Genomic DNA, 25,296 nt, shown 5'->3' on the forward strand with positions numbered 1-25,296 from the left:
TTCCCCCAGTTACAAGGGATCCAGCAGGCACACATGTGGTGAACATACATGCATGCTTTCGAAACATTCATACACATAAAATGGAATAAACAAATCTAAAAAAATTAAAAATATGGATCAATGAGTCATCAGACTTAATGTAAGTAAACTGACATGATATGCTTTTATGTGCTACACAGATGAAGATAGCATTACTCAAATGGAATTCCTACCAAAATTACTTCATCTAATTATAAGGAAATAAGCAAATTTAAATGACAAAATACAAAAATATAATCTAAACATCTAAACAACTTCAGGACCCAAAAAAAAAGTTGTTCAGTCAGGTGATGTAGCACACACTTGTAATCCCAACCTGGAAGTTCAAGGCCTATGTACTGAGATCCCAACTCAATAAACAAATAGTTGGGCATGGTGGGTCAGCTGTTTAAGCACAGCACTGGAGATGGAGGGGATTATCATAAATCCCAGGCCACCCTAGTCTACATAGGGAGTTCCAGGCAATTTAGGGCTACATAGGAAACCTTCCCTCCCTCTCCCCCTGTCCCACAAAAGCCAAAAAAGTGTGTTAAAGAATACTAAAAAGGCCAGGCATTGTAGTGCATGCCTTTAATCCCAGCACTCAAAAGGCAGAGGCAGGTGGTTCAGGCCACCCTGATTTACATACCAGTTCCAGGCAGTAAGGGCTACACAGTGAGATCTTGGGGTTTTTTTTTTTTTGGTTTTTTTCGAGACAGGGTTTCTCTGTGTAGCTTTGCGCCTCTCCTGGAGCTCACTTGGTAGCCCAGGCTGGCCTCGAACTCACAGAGATCCGCCTGGCTCTGCCTCCCGAGTGCTGGGATTAAAGGCGTGCGCCACCACGCCCGGCGATCTTGGGGTTTTTTGTTTGTTTGTTTGTTTTTTTAAATACTAAAAGGTTATTCCACTAAATACAGTGTGTGTACTGAATTAGATCCCCCCACCCCAACCCTACACACACAGAGTTTCTCTGTGTAGCCCTGGCTGTCTCAGAACTCCATCTGTAGACCAGGCTGTCCTCGAACTCAGAGACCTGCCTGCCTCTGCCTCCCTAGTGCTGGGATTAAAAGTGTGTGTCACCACTGCCTGGCCTGAATTAGATTCTTAATTTTAAAAAAAATAGCTGTAGAGGGCATTATTGAGACGGTGGGAGGATGTGGTCATTTATATTTGATGGTTGTGTTTTAGAAAATAATAGTTTCCTGTGTTTTGCACTTTGTGGTTATCTAAAATGTTCTTGTTATTAGTAGATAATACTGAAACCCTCAGAGGTATAGTGGTATCGTATATACAGCTTCGAATGGCTCAGGAAAAAAAAAGTATATACCAGAGGAAAGGGGAGAATTTTAAAAATTTGTTTATAAATTTTTGTGTTTAAAAAATTTGTAAATTGAGTATGGGGAAAACATATACGCATTTGTATTAGATCTAGTGGGTTTAGAAACTTTTAAAACTTGTTTGCCTTTTGCTTATGGTGCTTTGGGCAAATTCCATCTTACCATGAGTTTTACTGAATTTTGAGCTTGTGAGATGGCTCAGTGAGTAAAGTTGTTTGCTGCACAAGCCTGGTTACCTGGTTACCCCTGGACCCCACAAGAAGATGAAAAAGATGATAGAAGCCACTCACATGTACACCATGGTACATGTGTCTGTTCCCCCAATCCTCTCTCTGTGTGTGTGTGTGTGTGTGTGTGTGTGTGTGTGTGTGTGTGTGATGTGTCTGTGTATCTGTCTGTCTGTCTCACACACATAATTTAAAAATGAAAACAGTTTTGTACTATAAACAGATCTATATTAGTGCCCACCCTAAGGTTATAAAGTTAAAGAGGGTGGATGACCGTGAGGGGCTGAGCCAATGCTTGGCACATAGTGCTCAGCTGATGTTATCTGCAACCATGACTACATCTGCTACCTCTATGTGTTCACCTGAAGCGACACATCGATGAGAAAGATGCTGGTACCGTTGGTATAGTTAACAAAAACCTTATCTAAAATAACTCAGGCCTCTGAAATTGTCCTTAAGTCCTATTCTAGGGACAAAAATAGTGTTAGAGGAACCCACTGGAGATAAGGTATGGGTCAGTCAGTCAAGCCTGAGGAAGCAGGGAGGTGTTGTGGCAGGGATCCAGATAAACCCTTGGAGACGTATAGGTTGTACATGATGATACTCAGATTCCAGCCCTAGTAGGTAAGTCCCTGGTTACTTCACCAGCTTTGCCTATCTATGCTCGAGTTTCAGAGGCTGTTTGCTCCCAACCCTGCCAACGGCACAGGCCATACCTCCTCAATTTGATGTTGATATGAGGTGTGTGCCTAGATCTCCGCATGCCTCATACTTGTAGGGAAGAGGGTTCCTTAGGAAGAAAATCAAATCAGAAGCCAGTTTTGTCCTTGCATCAGAAATTTTAATGAAACGCTGATTCCTTGGGTTTGCTGTGCAGAGTCTGTGAGGGCCTGGCATGTGAGCATTTATATATGGGGTTTCCATGTTCCTTCTTTTTCTGAGAGATACTCAGACTTCTTTTCTGCTCCCAAAACCAAGCTGAGGAGCCTGAAGCTCAGAGTCACGAGCCTTCCTGTTGTCATGGGGCGGGGCCTCAGTAGACCTCCCAGGCTCTAGGAGAGGACGCAGTTAGAATCTCTATGGTACGGTAGCATCTCTGCACCCCTAGGAATGAGTGGGAGCAGGGGGTTGCTCAGCGGCAAGCAGGTTAGCACTAGAGCAAGCAGTGACGGGTAAGTTATGCAGGAGTAGGCGCAAGAAGCTCTCTCTTCTACTTCATCTCCAAATAGTTGATGTATTCCTGAACCCACTTCTTCTTTGGGTTGGCACACACTTGACGGTTCCTTCGGGTGACAAAGCTGTAGGAGAGAAAAAGAAGTAGACAGTGGGGTGGCTTTTGGTGTCAGGAAACTGAAAAGCATACAGGGAAATGGTTATGGGAGTTGGGGAGGGCTTTTTTGTAGCTCAGGACTGTTTTCTTCCTTTTAGAAGACATTTCTTTTTCTGTTGGAATTAAAGGCACTAAGCTACAGGCAGAGTTTCATTCATGTTAATTCCCTACAAATACACACACACACACACACACACACACACACACACACACACACACAAATCCGGAACTCAGCATTGATCAGGGCAAGCACTGGCCTTTTCTTGGCCCCTTCCCTTGCTCCAGGCCTTATGCTGAGTGTGGAAATCAAAGAAGTGGAGTATTGGTTGGATTTAAATCAGAACCTGAGTTGAGGAAATTAGGAGGGAACCCAAAGACTGGCTAATTGCTCTTCTCAGCACTCCCAGCCTGTAGCTAGGGGTCAAAAGACCAGGATAACAACCCCTGCAGTCAGGACTGATCGGGCTTCCCTTTCCTCCTCCTTTATATAGTGTGTGATACCAAAGAACAAGTCATCTTGGCTCAGTCTTCCCTCCCTACTTCCTCCATTTTCGGGGCCCTTTGCTCAGCTGACTTCCCTTTCCACCTGTCCCTTCAGAGTAGGTGTCCTCAAAGACACTGCCCCTTTTAAGTTCTTGTCTTTCCAGCTCCGGCCCCAGACCTGGCATATAGTTGATGCTTGGTGAATACTTACTGGATGAATAAGCGGATGAATGAATTGCATTCATTCCTAACACCCCCCCCCCACACACACACAATTTAGATAATGACAATAACAGGTTGATGCTTCTTTATACCCATTTTGTGCCAGGGAATGGTCTAAGGACTATTATTCTCTCTGTGACCTAGAGAAAGAAGTGCCTTAATTACCCTCTTTTGAAACTACCTCAGAGAGGCTGAGGGGCCCCAGTTGACCAAAGGCCATAACTAAGATTCTAACGTGGCAGACCAGCTCTGTAGCCAGGGGTGGCCAAGACAAGGTGGCCTTGCCTCTTTTTATTAGCAGTTCCTGGACTCTCGCCTCAGCCCTTGGTTTGCACTCCACCCAGCATCTCCACAGACTGTCTCCTAGAACTTTGCTTGGTTCTTCCCTCTTTACAGTTTCCCCTCTAGACCTGAGTTGTGGAATGTTACTTTAACTAGGTAAAGATGTGTTACATTTGTTTATGCTGTGGAATATTACTCAATGTGAAGATGTGTTGAATTTGTTTATGCTGCATGTGTTTAATTATGTAAAGATGTGCTGCATTTGTTTCACCTTGCCTGCCTAAGGCACCTGATTGGTCTCATAAAGAGCTGAATGGCCAATAGCCAGGCAGAGAAAGGATGGGTGGGGCTGGCGGACAGAGAGAATAAGTAGGAGGAGAAATCTAGGCTTGAGGGTGAAGAAGGAGAGGATGAGAACAAGGGAGAAAGAGAGGGATACACCCAGGGTCAGAAGCCAGGCAGCTGCCAGACAGACAGACGACAGACAGGAGAAGCATTGAAAGTAAGGTGTATACAGAAGGAAAGAAAGGTTAAAAAGCCCGAGGCAAAATGTAGATGAAGAAAAATAGGTTAAGTTATAAGAGCTAGTGGGACAAGATAAGATAAGGCTGAGCTGTCATAACTAATAAAAAGTCTCTGTGTCTTGATTTGGGATCTGGTTGGTGGCCCAACAGAAAAAGCCTGTAACAGACCTGTACACCTGTACACCTCTCCATCTGTGCATCAAAACCTCAGCATCGTCCTTATCTCTTGCTGCTGACCATAAATCTCTTACCCTGGCTGATTCATCCTCCAAAGCTCCCAACTCTTATTTCTTCTTGCCTCTGGGTACCACTCAGCTACAATACCTCACGTGTGGGTGACTTCAACAGCCTCTTATCTAGATCCCTTTTTCCTAGGCTTTCCCTGTTCCTGGCCATTTTTCTCTTGCCAGCTCTGTTTTTCTTCAGTTTTCTGAGACTCAGAACTCTGAGTTCTCTTTGCTCTCCTGCCCATGTCCGTCCATACAAACCAAAGCAGAAGCCTGTGAACATGTTCTGGGATACACCCCATCCCCCCCCCCACACTTCTCCTAATCTCTCCACTCATAGCATCTTTTACAGTCATCACCTCTGAATCGCCTCCCTCACCCTTGAAGACACACCCCCTCCTCCCTTCCAGTAATGATTTATAGGGTGCTTTCGTCATCTCTGTCCCACGTATCACCCTTACTAAATAAAATCTCCATAGCCGAGGATGGCAATTTTATTCATCTCTGCCTGCTCATAATATGTGCTTAAGGAATGGTTTTTAAAAAATACTAATGTTTAGAGCTAAATTTAGTAATGCTAAATTTAGTAATGAAGTATTAATATTATGCTTTCAGTAATTCACCAGGACCCAAGTTCATTTTTGCCAGGGTCACAAAAATCTTTGGATTGAGGCTGGAGAGATAGCTCAGCAGTTAAGAGGACTGGCTGCTCTTCCAGCGGTGCTGAGTTCAATTCCCAGGACAAACCATCTATAATGAGATCTGGTTCCCTCTTCTGGCCTGCAGGCAGAACACTGTATACATAATAAATAAATAAATCTTAAATTTTTTTTTTTTGGAGCTGGGTGACAGTGGCGTGCACGCCTTTAATCCCAGCACTTGGGAGGCAGAGCCAGGCTGATCTCTGTGAGTTTGAGGCCAGCCTGGTCTACAGAGGGAGATCCAGGACAGGTACCAAAGCTACATGGAGAAACCCTGTCTCAAAAAAACCAAACCAAACCAAAACAAAAAAAGTGGGTTGTTTTTTTTGTTTTGTTTTGTTTGGATTAACACCCTTCAATCTTTTATTATTTCATTTTCTTCTTCTACTTTTTGATTTATTTTATGTGTATATTTCATCTGCATAAATGTATGTGCACCATATGTGTGCCTGGTGCCTGAGGAGATTAGAAGAGAGGGCACTGGATCCCCTGAACTGAAGTTGCAGATAATTGTGAGCCATCATGTGAGTGCTGGGAATTGAACCTGGATCCTCTGCAAGAGCAGCGAGTGCTCTTAACCGCTGAGCCATGTCTATAGCCCTCCATTTTCATTCTGCAAATCATTAGCATCTTACATTTCTTAAGCTACTGTCACTAATCACTTTGTTTTGTGGCAGGAAGAGGGAGCCCCAGAGACAGACAGACTCCATCCCTCTCTTACTGTGCAGCATTGAGCAAGTCAGTAAATGCCTCTGAAAATCAGTTTCATTTTATTGAATTACATTACATGGAGATACTTGTGCATACCAGTCAGGGCTATGCGTGATTTAGAGACAGCTCACATAGACATGACACCCCAGTAAGTACTCCCTGTGTGGTGGGGATTATTATATTTCCCCAAATCTGTCCATATGCATACTTAAAGCTGAATCTCATTATAACTTCTTAAATGGATAGGATTTTAGATTTTATTTACTTGTTGAAATTAGGGCCCTGACCTTGACCCATCCTGATCTTTGCTCATCCTGTCCTTGACCCTGCCTAGTTCTTCAGAGGATTAGCTGAGCTGGATCGGGTGTGAAATATAGAAACTTTGGGTTCTTAATTGGAAAGGAATGCTGGAGTGGATCTTCTCCCAGACGTTTCAACCTGTGCTCAAATAAGAGCTGCGCCAGCAAAAGTTGGTGTTCTGGGAACTGTGTCTGTCAGGGTAGGTAGGCAGGATCCTCTAAGGCAGTGGTTCTCAACCTTCCTAATGCTGCGACCCTTTAATACAGTTCCCTGTGTTGTGGTCCCCCCCCCCCCCAACCATAAAATTATTTTTGTTGCTACTTCATGACTGTAATTTTACTACTGTTATTAATCATAATGTAAATATTTTTGGAGACAGAGGTTTGCCAAAGGGTCATGGCCCACAGACTGAGAACCTCTGCTCTAAGGATACTGTGTCTAGTTCTTTTTACGTCACAGCTGGGGACTCTGAGCTGGAGATGAGGAGCCACGGCTCTTTGAGGAGCTTAGGGGGTGAGTGGGGGGTGATAGGGTACACTCTCCGAGAAAGATCATGGCAGGGCTACAGTCAGGGCATGGCGGGGGTGGGGTGCGGTGGTGGCTTCTGTACCCCAGAGAAACCCATGGGGGCTAAGACTCACACGACCGCAGAGTTGGAGCACTTGCTGCTGGTGTAGAAATACTCCTTGACGTGGGCACGAGGCAGCGCAAGGGAGAGGTAGGAAAAGCAGCAGGGAGTGGTGTCTGAGCCATCTGGGAGAAAGACGAGAAGAAGGAGAGCTTTTTATGAATTGCCAGTTGCGCTGGGCACTGTACTGGGCCCTTCACACGATTTATCTCCAAAGCAGTGTGTGTTGTCATCCATCTTGGCAGAAATGGAGGCTCAGAGGACACCGTGGCCGCAGTGAAGATTTGAACAGATGCTTGAAAGGAACCTGTCCAAACCCCACGTGGTCCTGGAGTGGAGCTTGTGCTTTACCCTCTGTGCCACAACCCCTGCTGGGATCCTTCTCTGCTCCCCAGCGGAGTCAAAGCTTAGTTTCTTTGATGTGTAAAATAAGATCTAGGGAAGCACCCAAAGCCAAGATTTTATAACTTGGCATTCTAAATAGGGACTGAAAGTGCCTCTAGCATCCTGGGGCCAGCCTGGGCTGTAGTGAAGGTCCCCGGAACAGAGAAGCTCTCGGTGGTCACCTCATTCAAGACGCCACTAAGCGGCACACTTGTCATCCCACAGCCTAGCTGTGGTGATGCTTGTCTTCCTAGCCGGATAAGACTGGTTGGAGTACCAGTTTCCACACTCTAGCAGTGTGCGCCTTAGACAAGAATCCGTCTGCTTGGGCCTCTGTTTCCCACCATAAGTCAAGAACAGCCACGGGAAGACTAGTTGTGTCAAATAGAATGACACAAGTCAAGGAATCTGCGTGATGCCCGGCCCATACCGGCACTGAGTTCTTTCTTTCTGTTTTTTTGTTTTTTCATTTTTTGTTTTTGTTTTTGTTTTTTTTCAAGCCCTGTTTCTTTTCTATCTATGAAAAGAGAGACCATCACACCTCAGGCACTTTAAAAAGTATTAGACATTTCTTAGAAACTATGCTGGTGACAGATACGGGTCAGTCATTTTTCAAAGTCAGCTTGAGCTACCCTGCCTTACAGTATGCCCAGCACCGGTTCACACTTAAGGAGTACCTGCAGAGTTCATAGTGTAGACTTTGGAGACACAGAAACGTTCATCAGGGGGTCCTGCCATAATGTGGCTTAGCAATTTAGCAGGGATGGCAGGATCTCTGTGTCAATGAAATATAGGAATGTGCACGGGGTTGAAGCAGTACATATACTGTGACTAAAAAGAGGGGAAGGATGGGGTGGGCATCCAGACAGGGGGTGAAGGTGGTCAGAACTCACATGGGGAGGCAGATGCAGGACCGCAGAGGGTGGCAGCAGTGAGGATGACCGTGAGAGCAGCTGCAGAGGTCTTCATGGTACCTGGGGCAGAGGCTGCAGGAGACGGCATCCGTTGTCTCAGGATCCTCTGCAGGGATGCTCTGCAGCTCAGGCAGACCTTTTTAAAGGGAGGCAGGGCAGCAGAGGAAATGCCCCCCCTCCTCTGGACTGGGGGAGTTTCCACAACAGACACCAAACACTAGCTGCTGTCATAAATGAAAATACACAAAATGGAAAAGAAAAGTGAAATCACTGCCTCTACTGCCCCACAGTCCAAGGATGACTTATGAGCTCCCTCTGGCCAAGCACAGTGGGGCATGAAAAATCCCTTCCTCTGCTGCATCCTCAGATCTTCCTTCCCAAGCAGGCCCTCCCCAGAGAGCAGGGAGCTGCTGCCTTAAGGCAAATGAGGGTCAGTTAAGTTAAGGTCGAGACCTACTGATCTTCACCTGGCAACTTCCCAAGTTCTAGCTGGAGCTTGATTTTTGTCTTTCTGTTTTGTCCATGGAAGGATATTTGTCATGGCCACACTATATCAGAAACATAGAACACACTTGTGCCTTTCTACAATGTCAGGCTTTATTGATAACAGTAAGTTAACAAAGGATAGTGGATTTGTTGACAGCAATTTGCCAAGTAATTCTGATTCCCTTGATAACCAGGTAGATATAGAGATATCTATTGCATGATCTGAGAGTTAATATTAGTAATTAAGGAAGGAATAAAAGAATCTGTGTCCTGTCTGTCCATCTATTATCTATATATCATAGCTATTTTTATCACCTATGTATCTATCATCTATCTATCTAGGAGCTAGGGGAACTGATAGGGAATCTCATAGGTTGCAAAAGAGTCTCTGTGGGATTAAAGGTTAAAAACTGTTGAGATCTGCTGGAGGTGCCTACTGCAGAACCAAGCTTCACGGCTCAGAGCAAACCTCAGAGTCTAGTCCCAGCTAGACTCTGGAGCAAAATATAAGAACATGGATGCTGTAGAAGTGAAAGGGGAGACTAGGTCCAGATGGACAATGGACAAGCAGTGAATGGCAGGTCCAAGTAAGTGAACTAGTGGATGGTAATTCCAGTAGGCCATGCCACAGTGGGAATGGATCTGAGCTCAAGTTCTGGGACAGTCTGCAATTCTCTGCCTGTCAGTCCTTTGACATACATACCATGTGGCCTGATGACAGACAGGTGGAGGCTGTTACCTTCATGTTAGGTGTTCTGAAACCAGCTGTCCTGTGTCTCACTTTGGTCCTATATCTGTAAGTCTAACTGGTCATTAAAGAATGGGAACTCCTTGAACCACGGTGTTAGAGGGAGGACCTCACTCCGTTCCAAAGGATTTGGTGCATCATCAATTCAGAATTAGGGAAAAATTAGCCAGGGGATGGGGGCTGAAATTGGTTTCTGAATAAGAGATAAATAAATATTTATCAGCAGTGACCAAACTGAATATTGAAAAGAGTAACCACATACTGAAAACACTTTTTCTTTTCTTTCTTCCTTTCTTCCTTTCTTCCTTCCTTCCTTCCTTCCTTTCTTTCTTTCTTTCTTTCTTTCTTTCTTTCTTTCTTTCTTTCTTTCTTTCTTTCTTTCTTTCTTTCTTTCTTTCTTTCTTCCTTCCTTCCTTCCTTCCTTCCTTCCTTCCTTCCTTCCTTTCTTTCTCTCTCTCTCTCCCTTCCTTCCTTCCTTCCTTCCTTCCTTCCTTCCTTCCTTTCTTTCTTTCTTTCTTTCTTTCTTTCTTTCTTTCTTTCTTTCTTTCTTTCCTTTCCATTTTTCTTTGTGAGGCAAACAACTTCTTTCTATGCAACCATGGTTGGACTAAACTTTGTATATGCATGAGGCTGGGCTTGAACTTACAGTAATCCTCCTGCCTGTGCCTCCTGAACACCAGGATTTACAAATGTGTACTACCATATCCACCTTGTAGTCCCAACACTTGGGGGGCTGAGGCAGGAGGATCCTGAATTTGAGCCTCTGAGGGGGTTGGTTCAAGTTTAAGGAGGTTAAGTGTGCAGCTTATGGTCATAACTTGCAATGATAGATCTCACTGAATTAGTGACCACTTTCTACCACCCTTCATTGTTTCTAGAGAGATCCAGCAGCTCTTGTTAAGGCTCTGAGATGAAGCGGGAGAAGGGAGACAGACAACATAGATGTAAATATAAGCTCCCCAATTGTGAACCACCTCTTCTCTGCCTTGTCTCTTTTGTGTTGAGAAAGTGCTCACACTGTGATTCAGGTTGAACTTCTCACCCTGTAATTCAGGTTGACCTTAAACTTCTCCATTCTCTGCAGTGCTGGGATTACAGACTTGTCTCTTAATTCTGTGTGCATAGGATCTTTTTACAAATTTATTTTCTTCTATGTGCATGTGTGTGTGCCTGCTGACAAGTATGTACACATACAGCGTACATACTGACAAGTACGTGTGCCATGTGTGTTCAGTGCCCTTGGAGGCTGGAAGAGGGTGTTGGATCCCCTGGAAGTGGAGTTACAGGCAGTTGTGAGCTGTCCTGTGTAGGTGCTGGGAATCAAATCCAGGTCCTCTGTAAGAGCAGCCAGTGCTGTTAACCACAGAGCCATCCCTCTAGTCCTGAGCACAGTATCTTATCACGGTTGTCTTCTGTATCCTTCCCCTTCTTTTCAGCGAATGTTTGGATAGGATAGATACTAAATCAGCAGTGAGTTAGTCTTAATCATTTCTTATGGCATATCCACTAAGTACCTGGGCTCCCTAGAGCTGAAAATCCAGATCTCTTATTTATTTTCCATTTTTTAAAATAAAACAATGTACATTTATGGTGTATCATGAAGTTTTGACATTGTGACATGTTTACAGCAGGCATATGAACACACTTGTTTCCTCATATAGTCACCGCTTTGTATTTATGTGGTGTGAGCATCTGAAATCTCTCAGCAAATTTCCAGCACCAGACATGGTGTGACCAACTGCAGTCCCCACGATATGTTTTAGATCTGCAGACATATTCACCCTGGGTGGCTGCAGCTTTGTGTACCCCCTGGGCCACCGTCCCTCCATGCCTCCACTTCCCTGCCCTTTATACCGCAGATCTACTCCTTGTTTCCTAAGGCTGCACATATTCGTGAAGCCATGCAGCAGACAGTTCTCCCTGTCCGCTCTCTATTGCTTATTAGTGACTTCAAGCAACTTGCTGTTTCCTTTGGTTCTCAGTCTCTTCCTCTGTGAATTGAGAAACTGCACAGAATCCATGTTGGTTACTCAAGGCATTTAAGATATGATGAAAGCTATGATCTTTTTTTTTTTTTTTTTTTTTAATTTTTAGAAACCTGGACAGACGTATTTGTGGGCTTCTGAGTCATTGGTGCCAGCTCTCATCAACCCTCACACCTTCAGTGTGTGTTTACAGATGCCTCTCTGATAGGCACACAGTCCTCCAGCCATGGGCTACCCATCCCCCTGGCCTGGCCGGGTCTTGATTTCATTTTCCTTCTCTCATTGACTCTTTTCCCAAGCTGAGCTGGCTTTCAGCCCAGTCACACTGATGTTATGAAGCCAGTGGCAGCCAAAGAAAATGAAACCCCATTTCGCACGAATTTCAGGGCTTTAGTCAGACGTGGTGTTTCCCCATGACTGTGTGGGTCAGCACTTGGCTCTTCTGGCCATTCCTATCAAAGTGTTCAAAGCAAGGGAAGTCCAGTTTCTAGGCAACTGGGCTCCCAAGAAAGCCAGAAGCAAAGCCATATGCAAATTGGAGTGTGCTTCTTGATTGGATTCCTTTTTCCTTCCTTACATCTGGGACAGCAAGTTGCTGGCTCACACCTTCTGCTTCCAGGGGGCCCTGTTGGACAAGGTGCTCCAGTGGTGAAGGCGTTGGTCCTTACCCCTGTCTCTAATGCCTGCTCTCGTAACAGCTCCAACCACATTCAGACTAGAGGCTTGCAGCCTAGCTCCGCCAGCTCTTCTCACCTTCACCACACAGGACAGTGGCTCTCAACAGCCACTTGCTTTCTGCAGCTGGAGACCACATGTGGTGTGTTTGTTGATGAGAACTGTGCCCGGGTCATAGAGGAGCCCTGACAAGGGCCACGGGTACCAACCAGGCCAGGGTGGTGGGGAACATTCGTTCTTCCAAAATTGCTTATCGGCAGATAACTTTCGGCCCTCCTCTTCCGTGAGAGGAGTGCATTTTCATTGTTTCCTTCCGCGCATTGCTTCGAGAATTCCCTTTTTTGTTTCATACCCCTGGTGAAATTCTTTATTCTTTACGCTCAGGAAAGCTTATTGCGAGAGCACAGCCCCTCAGTTCTGCCGCCCCTCCCCTCCAGAAGGAAGTCTGCTGGAGCAAGGCAGCCTTGAATTTGAAATCAGGTAGCACCTGCTGCCTCTGCACCTTTTGTTACCTCTACTCTTTGGTTTTTCTTATGGAAACTGTGCTAAGAACACCCAGTCCTAGGACACCCAGGATGACCAAATGGAGGCAGTCATGAAATGCCCTATTTCTGGCTCTCAGTGGATACTTAGAAAAACCAGTCCCCAAACCTCCAGGCTCCAGCATCTCTTTCCTTACTGTTCTCTCCTTCCCAAGAAAGAGTTCATGTCAGTTGAGACGTTGGAGGCACAGGGTGAGAAGTGGAAAGAAGAAAGTGATGCCTTATTAACTCCAAGTCTCAGGCCAGACCTTTAAATCAGCTCCAGGGCTCAGGCTAGACCCTTGAATGATTATTCAGCCTAGGAAGAAACCAGCCCTGAATACTCTGCCTGTAGGCCCTGACTCTTCTCCCTTCCCGGATGCCCCGCCCCCACAGTCGAGCACACAGACCACTTTTAGACAATTTTGACAGACAGGCTTATAAAGAAAAAGTTCCTAGGTTCTGTTCCTTTTTTGATCTGGCCCCGGAAAGTCCCTTGTTCCTTATGACTTTCTTCCAGGCTCATAGATGGGCATCTCTGATTCCTGCTTTTTTTCCATGCTGCCTCCCCTTCCCCCCACTGCCCACCCACCCCTCAGCACTGAAGTCTTGAGAGTCTTCTACCCTCAGAAGCTTGCTAGGTCTGTAGTGTTAGGAATGCCAGGGTGGCTAGGGAAGTCCCCTTGGGGAATTTCATCAAGTTGTAGTTTGGAAATTCTACAGTTTAGTCATTTTTCCTAAACATCTATTTTGGATGTGAAGCGAGCAAGGGACCCGGATGTAGGAGGCATAAATTTTAGTCCCAGTCGAGTGCTAAACCCAGATGTGAGATTTGGCAAAGCTTTTGTGAATCTTAGTTTCTTCAGTAGAGAAGTAGAGGTGTAATGGTACCACCCTGAGGCCCTTTCCTTCTCATTTGAAAAATAAAATAGTGGGTGATTTCTAGTGCATTGGAGAGATTTAGAACTGGATGCTCATTCCCCTAAAGTCAGCACATAGTATTCCTCCTGTGGGTGAGGCTGGAAGGTTTTTATTTCACCTTCATTTTCTGGGGCCTGGAGACTCACTGTACCACTCAGCTCATGCACCCCTTCCACAGGCAGTTCTGTGTTCCTCCATTTACCCATGGTGCCGCTCAGTCACTCACCCACTCCCAGCCTCCACCCGTCCATCCTTCCATCTGCTCAGTCATCTCCACAGCTCCTGTCTGTTAACATGCATTGTTCATAAATGGGCAAAGCCACGTTGGTTGGCCCAGTCAAGAAGGTGATGTACTAGGGTGAGTGGAGTGGTTTATAGAAAGGTCGGAGCAGAGGAGAAGCAGCTTGGAAGAGGGGCAGGTGTCAGAGTGTTGTTGCGTAACTGGATACACTCTGAGGATTCCCAGTTCTAGGAGAGGAAGAAGCAGCTTTGTCATTTGCTTGCTGGGAGGAGGCATCTGATTTGTAGGACCCTGGGGAGGAGGGGTGATTCCACGAAAGGGTGCCAGGGTAACAGTGAGACTGAAACATGTATACTGTGTAGAAAAACTAAACAAATAAACTAACCGATACCCCACTCACTCACCATCCCTGTATCCATCCGCTCCCATCCATCTATTCATCTGCTTTCTTAGCCAGAAACTCCACCTTTATTGAGTGCCCATCATGTTCCAAAAGACGAGCTAAGCGCTTAGATATAGTAAGTTTGCTTTCTGTGACTGTGGTAAACACCACAACTGAAGTGACTTGGAGAGGAGATAGATTATTTTGTCTTGCAGATTGTAATCCATCATGAAGGGAACTTAGGGCAGGAACTCAAGGTAGGAACCAAAACCAAGCCCATGGAGGAGTGCTGCTTACTGGCCTGCTCTCTCCATGGCTTGCTCAGTTTGTTTGTTTGTTTTTAATATAGCTCAGGACAGCTTACCTAGGGGTGACACCACCCTTAGGCCTCCAGCGAGAAAGATCTAGGATCTCCTCATAAGGGATGCATCAACAGTTAAAACAGAGATGAGGACACAGGGAAAGGAATCTATACACACGTATCTGTGTACTTGGAGGGGGTGTCTAAAAGTATACCACTAGAGACAAAGCTCTTGTTCTAATCTTAGCTGGTCTTTTAATAAAAAAAAAACAAAAAAAAAAAAACCCAGAGCCAGATATCAGGGTGAAAGCTGAAAGATCTGAGAAGCAGAGCAGCCAGCCACTAGTTCTTACCTCTATGGAATCCTCACCTAAAGAGTTCCTGTTTCCTCACGCCTTATATACTTTTCTCTGCCCTGCCATATTAGTTCCTGGGATTAAAGACGTGTGTGCTTCCCAAGCAAAGGCATGAGATCTCAAGTGCTGGGATTAAAGGTGTGTGCCACCACTGCCAGACCTCTATGTTTAATCTAGTGGCTGGCTCTGTCCTCTGATCCTCAGGCAAGTTTATTAGGGTACACAGTATCATCACACTTCCCCCTTTTTGTCTAAAATAATAAAAGAATGTTATAATTAATATAAGAAAAACTATATACAATAAGTATATACAACGTATACAGTCAAATATTACATTAACAATGTCCAGTCCATTAACATTTGACAGATTCAGAAAAAATACTCCATTATTTACCCTATTTTAGTGAGTCAAAAATGTTGTACCTAATTCACTTTCTATCCTAACTTGTATTATTACCAACTGAAAACTATTTTTTGATGTCTTTTAAACTTACACACTTTACACATCTTTAGTGAGTTTCTTTTCTGAATTTGTTAACAAGGAAAACTATAACTATCTAATCTTCAAACCCCTCAGAGACCCAAGAAGGAAATAATATTACCAAAAAAATGTGAGAAACGACAGAAACCGCTGGCTGCCTGGACAGTCACCCAAGATTTCTCTGCAACGTTGGGTCATCCATCTTCCGCCTACAGGCCTAGCATATCTGACAAAATCATCTGTGAAACAGGATTTTCTGAAGAGCCTTCCTACCTTGTCTTGGCAAGGTTTTGCAGTCCTTTCTTTTGTGTCCTGCTTGTCCATTTTGGACAGCATGCATCAGTAGTCCGAGGCAAGGACACTTTCTTGCCCAGTGGCTAACTTTTGCAAATAAAGTTTTGCAAAGAAAGTAAACTCCATATGGAATTTCTTCCATGTCCATCATCTTCTCTGAAGTAGATTGGTGCTGCCGGGAGCAGACATATCTCATAGTCATAAAAAAAGGAATCCATGTTAAAACATCTTAAATGCCATATTCTGCAGATCTCCGAAGTGCTCGAAGATGACCTGTTTATCTAAAATATATTTCTGTTTGACCTTGGAAACATACAAGTTCAATTGTAATAGGTGACTAAATACTAACTTGCATTTCTTTATATCCTAATTAGTTGGTCATAGTAACTTTCAAGAACTAGCAATTTGCATTACATTGTTAAATGAGCTGTATAGGTACAATACCTTGAACAAGATTAGAAATATATGTACAGTATTTTCTAACAAAATCAATCTCAAATTTGTATAAATATACATAATTTGTATATAATATACAAAAATCCAATCCAATGTAAAATATTTAAAACTAGCAGTTGCTTTTTAAAAGTAGATTCAATAATCTATTTATCTTATCACAAAGCCGCTTCATTCTAGGTATGGGACAGTAAGAGGTGAACATGTCATATCGCCAGAAGGTTGCTTATCATAGGGAAGCCCAGAATGAAGCAAGGATTCAGCACAGAGTGGACAGGGTATGCCTCACTTTCCACATCCACAAAATGGGAAGAATGGACTTAAGAATCTCTTCCTTAGCTGCCTTAAAGCACTGCCGTGGAGGTGAGATGAGTTAATGGATATGGAGTCACTGTCCAAGGGGCAAAAGGAGAAACTGAGTCACCATAGTTCTAGGCATCCCCAGAGTGGCTCCTGTGCTGCTGACTTTTGCCACACACTCACTGTCCACCACCCCTTGGTGACACTGGGGAGGATTTGTGAAGTGGTTTTGACCCTTGGGTAGGTGGCATAGAGCATTCAGGACTAGCCACCTCAGAGAACTGGGTGAGCAAAGCTCTGGGGGCCTAAGGTGGGCTGGGAATGGCAGCTGGGTAAGGATGTAGATGTGGGACTGGGCTTGGTCCCTTGTGGATTCAAATGGACTCAGCAATTTGACCTCTGAGCCTTTTGAGTCTCCAGCTCTTTCAGCTCATAACAGGAAGGAGCTGGGTTCTCCAAGTTGTAGCCAGCTCAACACAGGAGCCGATGTTGACAGGCCTGTGGTGAAGTAGCTGTGCATGGATTCACCGAGACAGAAGGAGGCAAGGGTAGGGTTTGTTAGACAGTGCAGTACAATAGGACAAAGCAATAGAGAAGCTATTGGCACAGAGGGACTCCAAGGGGTATTTTTATTTTAATTAAAAAAAAATTGTAAAAGTACAGCTTCACTGTGTAGTCCTGACTGCCGTGGAACTTGCTATGTAGACCAGGCTAGTCTCACTCACAGAGATCCATCTGCCTCTGCGGCGCACCCCCCCCTCACGCGCCACTGCTGTGCCCAGCTGCTGTTATGGCAGGGGGTGGTTCTACAAGAGCAGTTAGGCAGCATTTCAGTGTTACAGTGTCCTGGAACAATTGCAGCTGGAGCCTATTGCGATTAACGATTAACCACAGCCTGAGCTTGATAGCCTTGTCCCGAGTCCAAAATGGGTCAGCATCACCATGCATCCTAAAATAACATTCATACTTTGCAGCTAGGGTTCGTTGTGGTTAATTTTCTGATGAGATAATGGCCTTGCTCTGAGACAGACTGCTTCAGTAGCAGAGGCAATCTCTTTCTGAGGCGAGAACAACTCATCTGAGACCACTGTTTGAGGGGGCAGTGCTTAGATTCTTAGAGGAATTGACCTTGGATTTGCAGGATTTGGGGCCATAACTCCCAGTAAGACAGGTCACCTTCTCTTCTCTCGTCTGTGAAATGGGCAGCTAGATCATGGGGAACGGCCTGTCAATGGCTCTGGCTCATCTTCACTTGATCTCTGATGGGTTTCTGGCATAAGCACAAGCCTGCCTGACCCTACTCAGCTAATCTCAACCAGCTAACTATCTTTTTTCACAGGAAAAACATTCCCTTGACTGCTCTTCATTGGTGGTGAGCTCTACATTGCTACAACATCTGTGGAATTTGGCACAATCTGCTAAACATTTGGAAAGAGCATATTGTATTAATAAGCACTAGGAACCCTCCTTTCGGGGACTTACCTCTCACTTGTATTCACACATCTACAACTTACTCTTTACAGGATATTGTGGTTTGTGTTCATGAAGAGGGGAGACAGCTTAATTGTCCATCACAAAGGACTGATGAAATCATTCCAGCACTTGCATATGGTGGTTTGTCAGACATCACCATGGGAAGGAGGCAGATCCCACACACAGAAGTGGAATGATCTGTAGAAAACAGGAAGTGTAGGAAGCAAGAGGGGAGCCGGGCAGTGATGGTACACGCCTTTAATCCCAGCACTTGGGAGGCAGAGGCAGGCGGATCTCTGTGAGTTCGAGGCCAGCCTGGTCTACAGAGTGAGTTCCAGGAAAGACACCAAAACTACACAGAGAAACCCTGTCTCGAAAAACAAAAAACAACAACAACAACAAAAAAAAAAAAAAAAAAAGAAAGAAAGAAGCAAGAGGGGAAGAGGGGAAGAAGGCTGGTACAATTTACTGCAATGTGTGGGTGTGCTGGGGTAAAACTAACAAAGCAAAACCAGGAGGAGAGCTGAGGAGGCAGCTTGGTGGGAATGCAGGTATAAGGACTTGAGCTCAGCTCCCAAATCAAACAGCTGTGTGTGATGGCGTGTATTTGTACATGTGCGGGGGGGGGGGGGGGGGGGGTCCCTCGGGCTCACTGATCAGTAAGCCTAGCCTAATTGGCAAGCTCCAGGCTGATGAGAAGACCTTGCCTCAAAAAACAAGGTGGACAGTATCTGAGAAAAAACACCTAAGGTTGATTTTTTTAACCTCTGCACACGTTTGAGCATACATGTACCCCCCCACAACATATATGAACATGCGTACACACACACACACACACACACACACACACACATATACATATATATATATATATACACACACACACACACATATATATATATATATATATATATATATATATATATATATATATAGAGAGAGAGAGAGAGAGAGAGAGAGAATTACCTATCATTAAAAAACTAGTAACCTGACAGGACAGTGAAGGAGGGGAGCAGGTGGGTCATGGAAGGAGACCCCCTTCCCTTATATACCATTTTGTACATTTAGAATTGATATCATCTGAAACTTGTTGGCACAAACCTGTAAATCCAGCACTTAGAAGGCTGGGTGGGAGGGAGGATCACACACTGATAATCTGTCTCCAAAAACAGAGATAATGAGAACACCCCCTCCCCCTGCCAAGCCCCCCCAAACAAACAAACAAACAAAGGAAGACCTTCATGCGAGGCAAGGGTTCGACTGTCTGATCATTTTATGAAGCTATGGCCAGCGATGAAATATGAGCTCCAACACATAGCTTTTCTCAGGCCTCAGAGCTCACTGAGTCCTCTGAACAGACCCGGCTGCTCAGTAAAGGCTCCCTGAGGTGGCCTGACTCACTCAGGGACTCTCTATTCCAGGCCCTCACCTCAGCCCTCACCTCACCCTTTGCTGAACCAGGGAAGTGGACTCTTAGGACCACACTTAATAAAACAGCCTAGCTCCGTGCCTTCTTCTCGAAGAGCAAGGGTCAGGGAAGGAGGGAGGGTGGATCATGACCTTCTCTGACGGAGGGTGGTGTATAGGGAGAGAGCAGTCCCCAGAGTTGTATGACTTTGGTCACTGCCTCTGAAGCTTCAAAAACTCAAGAAAATGCCATGTTCCTGCTAGGCAGTTCCTCATACATAAAATGGGATGGTTTTTCCTTGGTGTCTGGGAAGAGGAATGGTCCTTTTATGTGATGCCTGGCACACGGTAGGGGTTTAATAAATAAAGGCACATGTGCTCTGTGGCCTCTGTAGTGCCAAATAGAGAATACCCATGGAGCTCAGTCCCAGACCCAGAGAGAGACCCAGCTGCTCTCAGCAGAGGCTCTCTGGGATGGTGTGACACACAGAGGCCCCTCCCTGACTCAGCCCCTCACCCCAGACCTCATCCACCCTCCCTGTACCAGGCAACATAATGCATGAGCATTTCCCTTTCAATTCTCGCAGTAGGTAGTGTTTTCTTCCCCATGCCACAGGCAAGATGACTTGGGCCTGGTTAGCACAGCTACTGAGTCAGCAGCCCAGTGTTAGTTTCTGTTTCCAACTGCCCTCCTGTGAGCTGGGCAGTAACACAGCTGCTGTGTCGGAAATGGGGACAGAAAGTGGCAGGAAAAACAAAAACAAAAAACAAAATAGGCTGGAAGAGAGAAAGGGGGTGCAGAGGGTCTTGGATGACTGAGGACTTTCACAGAATGTCTCTGCCATTGCGAGGTGTCTGTAGACAAGACTCAGCCAAACCGGAGGGATTTGGGGCTTTGCTGGAGGGGGAAAGCCCCCCTTCTCTGAGGCTTCCAGGAGCTGTCGAGCAGTGAGACGCAAGAGGCAGGTGGGCGCCCAGCTAGTCCTGCCCCAGCAGCCGCAGCAGGGAGAAGAATAGCAGGTCAGGGGAAGCCACCTTGGGAAACACCTCAGCTGACACCTGCCTTCTTTGTGGGCCTCCATCCCGAGTCACATGGTCCGAGGGTAATGACAGCAGTAATGACAACCAGGCGAGAAAGCACAAATACACACAGAGGTTCAAAGAAAAATCTACAAATCATTGTAAGAAACGTAAGGGTTGGGGCTGGAGAGCTGCCTCAGCAGTTAAAGAACACTTGCTACTCTTGCAAAGGAACTGAGTTCGATTTCCAGCACCCACATAGTGGCTAACAACCATCCATAACTCTAGTTTTAGGGGATCCCATGTCCCCTTCTGACCTCCATGAACGTCAGGCACACACATGGAACATGGACAGACATGCAGGCAAAACACTCATACCCATGAAATAAAATAAATCTTTAAAAAAATACAAAAGGCCGGGCGGTGGTGGTGCATGCTTTTAGTCCCAGCACTCGGGAAGCAGAGCCAGGTGGATCTCTGTGAGTTTGAGGCCAGCCTGGTCTACAAAGTGAGATCCAGTACAGGCACAAAAACTACACAGAGAAACCCTGTCTCGAAACAAACAAACAAACAAAACAAAACAAAACAAAACAACAACAACAAAAAAAACCAAAGGATGTAGAAGTGCACATAGTCATAGCAAGAATCTAAGTGTGTATACTTACACTGACAGGAAATGAATGTTTACTCCCATAACTTAATTGAATATACATTTTCCCTAGTATTTTGAGGGCCTGGTGGGACACCCATGTTGGCCTTTCTGGGCCATGTTTAGATATTTGGGTGCTCATAGGGCTGTCTGTGTCCACAGATTCTTGTTGAACTGCCGTTCCCACAGTAAACATGGCTGTGAGTCTGTCTGCTGGCTTTCTGGTAGTCTGTGGTTCCTCTTGAGAAAGGAGATGGCTCATCAGTCTGGGTGGTCCCTGCAGCCCTTCCTATCTGGGCTTTCCTGTCAGCTGGGATACATATGCAACACCTGGACCCCCATCCCACACCAGGATCTCCTGTTGGTTTGGAGGACATCTGCTTTCTTTAATAATTCTGGCAAAGACGTTGTGTGCTTCTTCTTTGGTCCTTCCTGTCAGGGTACACAGCAAGACTCAGCTCTACTCTCTGCCTGCCTCACGAACCCCGAGTGTGCTTGAGTAACAGAAGAGATAAAAATAGCAAAATACAATTTCCTACCAGAGAAGAGAATGGCAGAGCCTATCCTCTGACAAGGAGTCCTTTCCCACAGCTGACCCCGCTGAAAAGATGCTGTGTTCTAAGCAGTGGACCTAGCAGAGCCCTCAGAGCTGGGTTCCCCAGCCTTCCTGTGTCTTCACAGCATAACCGCACCCCAAGGAAGACACACAGACACCACCATCTTTATTTTGTTTTGTGCAGATAACCACAGCCACTGTGAGTTCATGAGTTCCATGACGGTGTTATTTACAGAAGACAGCATTTCACAACACTCCTCCCCATCCTTCTGCTCTACCTGCTCCCCTCCCTCCTCTTCCACGAGGCTCTTGGAGCCTTGCCGGGATATATATATATATATATATATATATATATATATATATATATATAGATAGATAGATAGATATAGATATATAGATATATAGATATATAGATATAGATATAGATATATATTCCATTTAGGACTGAGCACTCCACGGTCATGTATTCTCAGTGGTTTGACCAATTATGAGCCTTAGCTCTCATCCACTGCAAAGAGAAGCCTTTCTGACCAAGGTTGAGAATAGTACTACTCTATGGATATAAATATAAATATTTAGAAGGCAGTTTGACAACATGAGCATCCTGGAAAACAACTGTAGTAGGTTTCCCACTACCGTCTATGATCTCCCTAGCCATAGGATTTAGAAAACAGAAAATAAAATTTATTTTTTATTTTATGTGTTTTTTATTTTTTGCATATGAGTGTTTTGTTTACATGAATGTCCATGCACCACATGCATGGGTAATATCTGAGGAGGTTAGAAGAGGGCATACAATCCCTCAGGACTGGAGTTACAGATGGTTGTGAGTTGTCATGTGGGTGACCTAGGAATCAGACCTAGGTCGTCTTCATTAACAAGTGCCCTTAACCAAAGACCCATCTCTCCAGCCCTGCCCTAGGTGTTCTGTGTTACACGGGTCAGTGGAAGGAAGAGAGTCACTCTAGCATGTTTTCGGCTTCTCCAGCACCAGCAGAGGAATTAGCTTCTGATGAACTGACTGCCTCGTGGCTTTGCAAAACACAAAGACACTGTCTAGCAAACCAGTTTCTGCATATTAAAGCTTCCATCTGGAGTCGTTTGAAGGAACCAGTACCTAAGCAGTTCTCAGCCATATGAGACTTCCTGGCTTGCCAGGTTAGTCTCAAGACTAAGTTCTGCAAAGGTTCTGAAATTCCTCTAGGAAGGGCAACTCAGACAACAAACACCGACTTTAAACAAAAGGTTATTTCAGAGCTTTGGTGCTAGCACTTGGGAACTCAGGCCAGATGCAGTGGATCTTTCACTACACGTAGGAGTTTGAGTGGGTTTACAGTATCCGGAATGAATTCCTTTCTTAGAGTAAGTCTAAGATCCAATCAGAAGGCTGATGGCTGCCCTATAGCACCATGCCACCAATGCACCAATGCGCACATCATTCAGTGTTCAGTGCTGGGTAAGACTATTGATGTCTTTTCTGCCACAGCGGAAAGCTAGCCAGTAGGGAGGAAGTTTCCAGGTTAGTTCCTTATTTATTTCTCTATGTACCACAACCAAACTTTATAGTGTCTTTGGCAATAGGATCTTGCCGTCTAGTAGTAGTGGCCAGACAAGAGCATTGTCTGGGTTGTTTTGAGGGCCTGTGGGGCCTCCCTGATCCCATGCCCAGCACTGAGATTTCTATTTAATAACCTGTGTCTTCTGGAGAAAGCACTAGTATTGATTACCGCCCCCAGATCCCCACAACCCCTTTTACAATCTACTTTTAATCACTATTTCTTCTGTATGTTGCCCGGGTTTTTTTCTTACCCCCTAAAGATGGACTTACTTCAGGCAGAGGTTGGTGAAACGGACAAAAACTCAGGTTCAGTTTTTCATTCTAACTCAGCCAACCCTAGTAAGATTGAGTGTCTTTCTCTGTCCCTTAGGATATGACACCATCTGGCCTGTGTGTGTCTGGAGGCCACATCTGGAACTAATCTTTCTGGTGAGTCAGGTTTGGCAAGTCTGGGAGACAGACACTCCCACTAAGACTACGTGCTGGGCAGACGCAGAGCAGCCCCTTTTCACTTGAGGGGTGAATGTGGGGCAGGATGCACTTCCCTTCATGACCCTACCCTTTTTTTTTTTTTCCTCAGAACACTACCAGCCAGTGTGTGGGCACAGATCCGGCTTCACTGAATGGTAGGAAGGGACACTAGATGGCTTAAGTAACCAGAATGAAATGGCAGACACCCCCAGGCTTTGGTGTCTTCTGGTCTGGCCATCACCTGGATTTCTTTCTGTTGGTCACTCTCTTGTATTGCTGTCTGGTCTTTTGTCCATCTCTTTTACTTTCTCTCTTCCTTTCTCATACCTTCTTGCCCACACCACACACCCTGGAACTTTGTTTCTTCCCCCCACTCAACACATGCATTAAGATTCCTTTCTTCCATTTACCTTTCATTTAACAAAGGCAAACCCCCTTTTAAGAGTGGTTGGGATTACTGGAGGATCTTTTTCATCTCACTCATCACCTTCAGATGAGGCACGTCAGTCCCAGGCCCGAACCCGGTGTGCCAGGCACACTTCTGCGACTTTAATGGAACTCACTGGGAAGAAAGAGATGGCGGCATTTTAACTTACTACGAAAAGTCAGAACCACAGCCACTCCAGGAAGAAGACCTGGCTGAGTTTCAGCACTGACTGTGTCTGAAGTAAAGATTTCCTTGTCAGATACCAAGCACATGATGCCACCAACGTGTAGAATACATCCACCTCGATGGTGGAGGGCATTGCATTACTCAGTACTCAGATGATTTGCAAACGTCATTTAAAGAGGAACTCAGTAAAAGTTTTGCAGTCTTACTTGATATGAAGCAAGGGATACAGAAGTCATCTTGTCCTTCCTCACACCTTTTGCCCTGGCCTCCCACAGCGGGACTTGCAGATTTCCACACGCAGGTTTGGTTGCTCCTGGTGAAGCATTTCAAGGCTGACTTGAAGACAGCTATGAGTGGCAGTGAGCCTTTTTAAAGTGGGCTGTGGCTGGCCAGGGATGGCAATGTTCCAGTACACATCCTGGGATGCACATTATACAGCTTCCTTCCAAGTACCTAACGCCACCCTGGCATGTAAAAGATATTTTGTAAATACCATTATTACCATTACCACTTTTCTCACCATTGACTCCAGTTAAAGAACATGGACTCGACTTTGATCTTTTGAGTTCTTGTTACTCTTTTTTTTAGTAACTGAGGTCTGGATTGCCCTGAATTCTTTAAAACAAGAATGGGTGGTGGTGGTGGTGGTGAGATGGCTCAGAGGTCAAGAACACTGATTGTTCTTCCTGAGGACCCAGGATTCAATTTCCAGCATCCATGTAACAGCTTACAACTGCCCGTAATTCCAGTCCTAGGGGATCCGATACCCTCCTCTGACCTCCACAGGCAGCTGACATGCACATGGTACACAGACATACATTCAGGAGTTATAGGTGGTTGTGAGGCATTGAGATGGACACTAGGAACTGAACTTGCATCCTCTGGAAAAGCAGTACTTGCTCTCAATCACTGAGCCATCTCTCCATTCCCCCTTGCCCTGAGTTCTGACTCTCTCCTTTGATATTTGCAGTCCATCTATCAAGTGTATATACCATTTTCCAAGGCAGAGGTTCTGGTCTTCTCTCTTTTATAAGAAACCTTTTTAAAAGATTTATTTATTCACTTCTAGTGTCCCATCTAACTTTTGGAAAAGTAGACAGGTAAGGTGTGACAGAGA

General features: G+C 45.2%; 1 protein-coding gene across 2 annotated transcripts; it reads right to left on the minus strand.

The window, feature by feature from the left end:
- Positions 1-2,401: 2,401 nt before the first annotated feature.
- Positions 2,402-23,460, minus strand: Ccl5 (C-C motif chemokine ligand 5). Of its 2 annotated transcripts, XM_076543038.1 has the most exons (4): positions 23,347-23,460; positions 8,268-8,424; positions 7,004-7,115; positions 2,402-2,880 (listed from the first exon to the last, which is right to left on the minus strand). In XM_076543038.1, the coding sequence occupies exons 2-4, from the start codon at positions 8,374-8,376 to the stop codon at positions 2,793-2,795; spliced, it is 309 nt and encodes a 102-aa protein (XP_076399153.1). In that variant the 5' UTR covers positions 8,377-8,424; positions 23,347-23,460; the 3' UTR covers positions 2,402-2,792. The 2 variants fall into 2 exon arrangements, with proteins under 2 accessions (XP_076399153.1, XP_006995361.1); XM_006995299.4 differs by lacking the exon at positions 23,347-23,460 and having other exon boundaries at positions 8,268-8,508.
- Between the last annotated feature and the right edge of the window lie 1,836 nt (positions 23,461-25,296).

The sequence above is a fragment of the Peromyscus maniculatus genome, chromosome 8 (genome assembly GCF_049852395.1).
Source record: "Peromyscus maniculatus bairdii isolate BWxNUB_F1_BW_parent chromosome 8, HU_Pman_BW_mat_3.1, whole genome shotgun sequence".
In the NCBI taxonomy this organism is placed as follows: Eukaryota; Metazoa; Chordata; class Mammalia; order Rodentia; family Cricetidae; genus Peromyscus; species Peromyscus maniculatus.

Bases quoted from the DNA above. Each gene is read 5' to 3' on its own strand.
- Ccl5 (XM_076543038.1), bottom strand. From the start codon at position 8,376: ATGCCGTCTCCTGCAGCCTCTGCCCCAGGTACCATGAAGACCTCTGCA. The intron at 7,116-8,267 runs GTGAGTTCTGAC...TCTTTCTCCCAG, and splicing joins TCCTGCATCTGCCTCCCCAT to ATGGCTCAGACACCACTCCC. The intron at 2,881-7,003 runs GTGAGTCTTAGC...TCTCTCCTACAG, and splicing joins TGCTCCAACTCTGCGGTCGT to CTTTGTCACCCGAAGGAACC.